This window comes from Cyprinodon variegatus, unplaced genomic scaffold (assembly GCF_000732505.1).
Source record: "Cyprinodon variegatus isolate N-32 unplaced genomic scaffold, C_variegatus-1.0 Scaffold506, whole genome shotgun sequence".
Lineage (NCBI taxonomy): Eukaryota > Metazoa > Chordata > Actinopteri > Cyprinodontiformes > Cyprinodontidae > Cyprinodon > Cyprinodon variegatus.
The window spans coordinates 15201-24149 of record NW_015150959.1 but is presented as its reverse complement, the minus strand read 5'-3'; the positions used below and the strand labels follow the sequence as shown (position 1 = coordinate 24149).

Here is an 8949-nt window from a genome sequence, read left to right as displayed (position 1 = left end):
GATTGGAACACCTGATTCCAATAATTTGGATGGGTGAGCAAATACTTTTGGCAATATAGTGTATGTATCAGAACTGAAAAGAAAAATCTAGAAGCCTGTCAGTTGAAGAAAGGCAATAAAAAAAAAAAAGGTCTGCCAGGACTTTATACAGATCGCATCCAGTAACACCATTTGTCTTTTTGTTCTTTAGAATTGCTGGGATTTAAATGAGAATGATCCATTCTGGTCAGAGCGTAGCGCCACGGGGCTAAGCTAAGCGTTCAGTACTCAATATAGCGGTGGTAATGCAGAAAGCTTAATGACGTCACGCTCTATAGACTCATGCTGAGTTCACGCTAAAGGCGTTATGACCGTCAAAAATACTGAAACGCAGAAATCTGGACTTAGGATCAAACTGTGGTCAGGTTGCTTTGATGATTCGGCGCTCTGGTTGTTTATCTGATCTGTTCTGTAGCTTCAAGCTATTGAGCAGCTTGGCTTTATCTGCTTCATGATGTGGAAATATAGTTTTAAAACGTTTTTAAGTGAGAAAGTCCACCTCCAAACACCCTCTGTTTATCAGGATTTTTATCCCACTAAAATCTGCAGTTCTTGTTGGGAGTGCCAGACCTCCAGCATATCGCTGGTGTTCTGTCAGATGACCATACCCCGTCAGACCAGCATACCTATAGTCAATACACATGCGCAAGACGTCAGATTTGCGTTTATCCCTTAAGTTTTGTAGGAAAAATAGTCACATACAAAAAAAACAATTTAAGGTCAGATCACCATACACTTCAAAAAAACACCAAAAACTAATTAATTAAATTGTTTTTTAATTACTTAGGAATATTAAAGTTTATTTTTCTCTCTGCTGCAGCCAGCCTGTGGGGGATTTCCTGCTGCCGTTCATAACGGCTGGAAGCGAATAGCAAGGTTTTAAAGTTTGTGCTAAAACCTGCAAGAAACAGAATATACAATCCAATACATTTCATCTGCAGATTTTTAACTTTTCTAGTTAACTTTGGTATTCATAATCTGTTTCTCTGTAGTTCATAAAATATTTTGGTGCAGCATTAATGATCAGAGCTTCTCTCTGTTCCTTCTAGATAAAAATCCATTCAACCTGCATTTTTAACCTTTGGGGTTTAACTCCTAAATAATTTATTTTTCATATGCAGAGTGTTTGCAAAATCAATGGCAGCTTGCAGGGGTAGTGACCCCCAAAAAACTCCTGGATCAGCTTTTCTGATTGGTCGATGCCCCCGCATCCAGAGGCAATAGTTACATTTTCTGAACTGGAACCCTCGCCGCTATCCCCTCTGCATGTAGAACAGACGCTTTGACGGCCAGAACACGCCTGGTCTGAACACACAGTTTGTTCTGAAAATCTAAGTAATTCAGTCCTTTTGTTTGGTCAAGACCAGAGTTTGCTTGGTCTATTCACATCTTAACTAAAGGACCAGACCAAAGGGGAAATCAACTCTGATCCATTTAAAGCTGACAAAGTTTGTCGGTTGTGAATACACCAAGTCAATCGTAACTCGACCTAGGCCCCGTCCACACGAAGTCAAAACGAACACGAAACGCTGATATTTTCCAAAACGTTTGCCGTAAAGACGGAGACGTAAAATAAATGTGAGCGTCCACACGAATGCATGAAAACGCTGCAAAATGTATGCCAGGCCTGTAAGTGGCGCTGTGGTGCCAAAGCAAAAATAAGCGACGAAATGTTGGGCATGCGCACTAATATTTATACATGGTTGCCCTGCGGGTCCATTTTCGTGGTTCAGTCAAATTCAGGTGCTGAACTATGTCGTCGATATTGCTCTGTTCTTCCTGGAGATATTCCAGAAGAAGAAGATTCTGTTGTAAGCCCGACAGCAGGGTGAGTAGCATTAGCAGCAACGGCGCCATTGTTGTTGTGATGTGTCGCGCATGCGTGTTTAGAGGCGACGCTATGACGCATGCGTGTAAAAGAAAATATGCGGTTAGAGCGTAAAGATGGAAACGCGAAAACGGCGTTTCAGAATCTTCCCACTCTGAAGGCTGAATAAAAAAAAGATTGTTTACAGACCCCCGAAACGCCGGCTTCGTGTGGATGAGAGGCTGGTTTGGTGAAAAATTTGTGCGTTTAGGCCAGGGTTCGTCTTCGTGTGGACGGGGCCCTAGTCTGAAACTCCTGATATCTTCATATAAAATTTTCTTTGTGCTCTTACCTGTCTACGACATCCAACCACATATCTGGGGCCATTGGTTGCCTTTACAATGACTAGTTGGAAGAGAAAAAACAACAACAACAAGAACAGTATTAGATGCCAAACTTCCTGTGTTAATGTAAAAGAGTCAGTTTCCACATTTATAACATCCATTTGCCGACAGTCTCATGTGCTCGTCAAACAGTCAGCCTCTGCCCTCTCCCATATCACAAGAACAGCAGACAGAAAACGGAATAACTACCCGGATGCTGTTCTTGGCCCTCCCTATTTACCCAGCATGCATCAGAGCAGACTTGTTCATTCTTGAGATTGACAGCTGTCCCAGCATGCACTGCAGCAGCTTCCAGGTTAGCGCTCACAGAGCGCTGAGCATTAGGTTAAAAGTTCTCCTTTCTGTTGTAGTTGTTCAATAAAAGTATGTTTTAAGAACATTTGAGTTCCATTTACTGATTTACTAATAAAAAAAAAAAAAGTTCAGACGTTGAGAGGACCGCAGCAACCAGCGGAGCTCCGAGGCTAACCGCAGCCTGGGCTAACGTCAGCCCATCCACAGCAGCTCCCTCTCTGCATAGTCATGGATGAAGCACCGCTGGCTCTAATGGAGGTTTTTTGTTTTATTTGATAAAATGTTCATTGGATTTGAATTTATCTGTCAATCATTATTCCCCCACTAAATGAAAAAATATATGATCATAATTATTATTACTATCTCGAGCCTGGTGACATAACAAGTACACTTCTGTTCCAATTAACCCATATGTTTTTTCCCACTAAAAATTGCAAGTTAAGACGCGTCTTTCAAACATGGGTTGACCAGCTAACAAATGTCTCCCATCCCACTAGCGAAATTAAACTGGTCTAACCCCTAGCTGGCAGCTGCATGGCCTCCATCCCCTGCAACTACGTGTCTGGTGACACCATCACCATGGGTTACCTTTGATGTCACCAGTGCAACAGAAATCAGGAAAGTAAACAATGGAGACAACAATGGCAACATGGAAGGAAGCCAGGTCGTAGTCAGTGTGCTTTATTTTTTCTATTATCTGTCTGAATCCCTCTCACCAGAGCTGCTCCACGTTTATCAAATATAAACTGATGTTTCAGCTTGTTAGATCAGAAGCGACTGGCACGGCATGTTGATGTCCGTACGTTGCATTCAATGGTTTCACCTAAAGTAGCAGGTCAACCAACTCAGCTCTAGAGTTCCCACAGCATGCCGATCAGAGGCGAGGTGATTTTAACATGGGTCGCTTGCCGAGTCGTTTCACCCGAGTAGGAAATTCAGGGAAACAGGCTGATAGATACATCGACCCTGAATTACTCAGGTATCAGCGTCAGTCTGATCATGAAACAATGTTTTAGTCATAAAAAGTGATATAGGCTATTTCAAAAATATTTTTAGTAAATGCTTGCAAAATGTCTCGTTAAGAGTAACTCCAACAGTTCATTTATAGTGTTGGAAGACACCAAACTTACATTTCTCCTCCGTAAGCTGCTTAAGCACCTCTCCAACAATCTGCAAGGAGGAAATATCATTGGTTGGAGAAAAGCACGATACAAACATGAAGCGCAGGACTTCATTTAGACAATTTAACCACATAGATGCACAGAAGCAAGGGAACCTCCAATAACAACAATACAAGTGAATAAATAACAGAACTTTCAAAAAATTCCTGAGGGTTTTTTTCCTTCAATTCATTCTCTAATATTGCAGCTGATGTTTGATGGTTCCCAATAAAGTAACAATTATAAACCAATTATTTTAAAAGTCTATGTATTCTGACTCACATGACAGACAGAGGAGCTCATTTAACACCTTTAGTGTGCAGCACACTTATCTGAACCTGGTTTATTCCAAACCCACAGCTGTGCACATCATCTTCTAAATCATCTTCATTAATGTAGAGACAGGGTTTGTTTATATTTAAGTATACCTATTCTAACAACAGAAGCAGTTTTACATTCACATGGCAACCATGGAAGTCCGAGTACCTAGATCAAGTGAAAAAAAGAATACCTGGGTGAATAAAAGATCAGAATGTTATTAAGGCTTCAACAAACTATTATTTTACGAATGTTTTTGTTGATTTTGGGCAGAAACAATCAGATTAATCAATTATTGAAATAACGGTCAACTAAATAAGTAATCGATTGTTAACTGGAGCATAGAGACAATAAAACATGTCATTAGCTGACAAAGGAACCCACAGAGCAGGAGTTATACCAAAATTGCAAAATAAAAATAAAGTAAATATTTTGCATTTTAGATTTTAAAAAAATGTTCGTCTCTCAAAACGCTCTATAACTCAAGTGGGAATGATTTAGATTTACATGGATTAGTTTTGTAAAAAGTCTTCTTTGAGGAACTCTTGGCTATAAATAGTCAAATCAATTGATTTTCAAAAAATAAGTTTCAGCTCTACTGATGATTTTTTTCGCCCATTAATCAGGGAGCTGTGTATATGTGTATGTATGTATATATATATATATATATATATATATATATATTTGTTTTTTCTTTTTGCAACAAGAGTTAAACTACATTTATCAAATAACTTAACCTGATAAGGTTTTCAAAACTGAGCGTTTAAAGGTGTCATAGAATGCAAACTGAGTTTCCATCGCCATAGATGAATAACGATAGTTCAGCGGGTGAAATGGACGTGCAGAGAGGTTCTAACCCCATCTACATCTCCTTTCTCTGCAAATCTCACAATTCTAAACTTCCACCATAAAATGGGTGAAACCAAACGAAGCCCCAAGTTTATGTAAACTCATGGATGTTGCCTTATGTGGTTCTGGCCTATACTTTTGTCACGCCTCAAAATTGACATCCAGACCAGCCCGCTGGTTCACGGCCCAAGAACATGAATAGAAGTAGATGGAAGACACCAGTTTAGCTGTTTAGTCTACAGATGAGTTTACTTCTACAAGAATTACAACGCAGGCAGTTATTCTATTGAAAATGAGCCAGAACCACGGGCGTAAATGCAGCATTCCAGGCTGCACGGAGAAAGGAGAACATTTTCAGTCTTCCCAAGGACCCAAAGACTCGACAGCCATGGATTATTTTTGTCTATCAGAAGATCCCAGCAAAGTTTGATGCTCAGCTGTTGATTTGCTCGAAGCATTTTACCGAAGACAGCTTTCTAAACCATGGACAGTTCAAAGCAGGATTTGCTAAATTTCTTTTACTGAAACGAGGGGCTGTTCCCACCGTAAGGCCATCACAACCGCAAGCTGGAAGATTCTGTCATTGAGCTGTTATAAGGCAGGTGGGGGGAAGCACAGGGCCGCCGTGGATGTCTGGTCACCCTATCATATCAACAATTTGATGTTTCAGTGAGTGAGTGCTTGTTGCTATGGTCTTTGCTCAGCAGCTTCGCTTGTTGTAAACCAACCAATCAGCGCACAGCTCATCTAAATATTCATGATCATACCATAAAAGGAAAAAACCTGTCGTTTCATTAACCAGGCTTGCATTAGGGCTTATAGAACAGCAAATATGCCATTTTCAGCCCAGCCAATGTTACACACCCTATTCAGAGACCTTAAGGACCAGATACCCTGTAGAATCATTCTATGAACCCTTTAAGAATTTCCCGGGATTAGACATCGACTGCCATTCATTGTGTATTTGTAACTTTTGTTTCTGTAGTGAAGCGTAAAATGCCCGGTTTTATGAAGCCACACAGAAAGATACATGAAACTTTCAATGTGGCAGATGTGAGAAAACACAATGACTTCCTTAAAGCATCAGCTGAAAACATGCAGGCTTTAATCTTACCTGACCAACACTTTGAAGGGCCTTCAGGTCATTCTCTGATTTTTCGTACTGCTTAGTTTGTTCCCTCAGCTGTTCTCTCACTAGTGATTAAATGAGAAGCAGACAGGACAGAAGACGTTTAACAAGTTGGATAAAAACCAGACTATATGCTCACCCTGTGTTAGTGGTCCATTTTAATCTGGACCATTTCATTATTATGTATAAACGGATAAAAGCAATGCTAAGAAACAAACATGCTGCTAAAGAGCTGATGGATTAGTGCTATCCGCTACTGCATCGTTGCTAAACAGAAAGAAGAAAACAGTAGTTTGGCTTTGAAGAGGAATTAAAGTAAAACGCATAACTGCATGACAAAGCAAAAGCTAGCCGCGAAGCTAACTGCTAGCAATTCAAAATATACATTCTGCCTGTAATCAATTTACAAACTGTTCATCTTAAGAAATGGCGAGTTTCCTTTTAATTACATTCTTTCAATCGTCCGTCAACCTCTTTGTGTTCTAACAGTTTTTTCCTATAATCTTGTAACGCTTTATCTCTGAGATCCGCCATGACGCGCTACTATCCTTCTTCTTCTTTTCTATTATGGTGGATCGGAAGCAACTTTAAGGTGTATACCGCCACCTACTGTACATGAGTGTGTCTTCTTCTTCTTCTTCTTCTTCTTGAACGAGTGTCCTTTCTGCGGTGTGGCTGCAGAAAGGACACTCATTAGGCTCCACGTGAACATGTCAGCACCTACTGGTAGAAAGCAGAACTACAGCTAGTAATAAAATCTGTGATTTTTATTATGTTATATTGTTTTTTCCCCTTTTAAGTTTCTTTGAAATTGTTCATTGTTAGTGTGTATGATAAAATCTTTTGTAATTTGGTTAAGAGTAAAAATTTCTTAGAACAATCATTTAAGGTGCACAGTTTTTCTGCCATTTTAGTGAACTAAACTCAACTCAACTCGCAGACAGTGAAAGTGTTTGTGAAAATTGGGAAATGATGAGCTAAATAAAAGGTGTTAGTAATTTTTATTCAAACATAGTAGTTTTACAACAGTTTTGGGTTTTAATCGGGTTGGAAGTTGTGTTTAACCAATCTTTTGGCTAAACCGACCTTATTCTGCAGCGTTTTACCCAATCTATATTTTTACCAGGATAAACCAATGCAAATTAGTCTCATCAGCCAAAATAATTTAGTGTAATCTTAACTTTCAAAAGTCAAAAGGCAGGTCTTGAACCATCAACCTCTAGACTGATAGCCTGTGTCTTACAGAAAAATTGGCTCTGTTTGAATTCATGGGCTGCATCCTCCAAGGACACGGTCTACCTAGACTGGATCCTTCCAAGTCCGAGAAAATAAAGAGATAGGAAGAGTTTTGGCTGTGAATTCAAACAGGTCTACCCTTCGGCGGGTTTTACCGCCGTAGGTTATGTTGCTTAGAAACCGTGACCAAATGGAATAAAGGTTCCAACCACCGGGAGCAGGAACAAATAAAATCAAATGTAATGATAGAAACCTTAGTCAGTTAAATAACCTGCTGCTGTCATTCTGCACATCTCTGATGTTGCTGCTATTTTCAAATAACCATTACTGTAAAAATGTCCATAGATGGATATTGGTTATTTATTCTCTAGGTGAGCAGTTTTATATTGTTAAAACACTTTACAGTATTTTATTGTTTATATTTTCACTCGTCCCTTTTAATGTTATTCTTATACATTTTTCTAAGGTTTTCATTTGTGTGACCATTTTCAATAATCTTTCTGCTGCTGTAAATTTGCCCATTGTGGGACAATAAAGAGATTTTCTATTCTATAAAAGGGGTAGAAATATATAAGTAAATTTAAACAATTTATGTTACCTCTTAATACTGACGTGTTAACACTAACTGTGTCCGGTGGCTTGCTCAGATTTTAAACAACACATTGTTTATTCTCACCAAAATAGTTTTAAACAACTACATTGGTTGAAAAAACAACCAATCTATTCTTAGAAGCTATCCAAACTCTATCCAGCTGACAGCAGCTCTCCTCCAATCTTCCACATCTGGCTGCGCTGTCTGAACCACTTCCCGAAGCGGTCACGTGGTATCACGGTTGCGAGGCCTCGGACGTCGTCAGTTTTGGCCCCTCTCCTAAATGAATCACGCCTCGACACACGCTTCGGGGAAACGCCCACTCCATTACTCGACAGACGCCTCGGCTCATCTCATAACATCACTAGTTTTTAGTCTTTTTGGGATGGTTTTTACGAGCGCTGTTTTTATAGAGCCAAAGGCCCAACTTTAATTTTTTTGAAACAGTGAAGCAAAGATGGTCGTTTATTGTCCTGCAGAGACTGCAGCAGGGAGCTCACCTAGATGCCGCGGCTCTGTGGAAGTGCAACGATTAAGCCAGAACTGGAGTTTCACTTCCACAGAGCCACACACAGCATGGAGGATTTTATACAGTTGTGGGGTTTTAACAACCTTTTATGTACTGTGTCAGATGATGGAGATCTTCATTTTAAGAAGCTCATCATTTAATGATTTTAACTGACACTTGTTTTGATCTCAATAGTGATTTTTAACTGACACTTGTTTTACGTCAATTGTTTATATGTTTGAATTGTGTAAATAAAGTTTTGTGTTTACGGGGAGCAGATGCTCTCGGTTCCAATGTTCCAATCTGGTTCTAAAATGAGAACCAATCAGAGCGCCCGGTCTCCATATCAACCAATCAGGTGCCGGAGTGTTCGTCAGGCTTCGTCAAATCAGAGGCTTCCTCTGGTTCCGAAATCCAAATCAGACCTGTGTCGCGCCAATCAGATGGCTTCGGTAGTTCCAATCTGAGAAGGCCCTTTGGCTGCGCTCGTTCTTTATCGGAAGCTGGTCTGTTTTTAGCTTGTTATCAGCAGCAGCGGTAACTAATAAAAGCTGACCTGATCGCAGGGCATGAATTATAAAAGAAATGATGGGGGTTGTAATTCCAAATCATT

General features: G+C 39.9%; 1 protein-coding gene across 1 annotated transcript in view; it reads right to left on the bottom strand.

Moving 5' to 3' along the window:
• Window positions 1-6600, bottom strand: part of psmc6 (proteasome 26S subunit, ATPase 6) — a 22709-nt gene extending 16109 nt beyond the window's left edge. The window contains exons 1-4 of the mRNA XM_015390630.1: window positions 6450-6600; window positions 5986-6065; window positions 3675-3714; window positions 2199-2251 (exon numbers count right to left, since the gene is read on the bottom strand). Of these exons, the coding sequence (XP_015246116.1) occupies window positions 2199-2251; window positions 3675-3714; window positions 5986-6065; window positions 6450-6534 (258 nt within the window). The 5' untranslated portion in view covers window positions 6535-6600. The remainder of the gene's footprint in view (window positions 1-2198; window positions 2252-3674; window positions 3715-5985; window positions 6066-6449) is intronic.
• Window positions 6601-8949: the final 2349 nt, after the last annotated feature.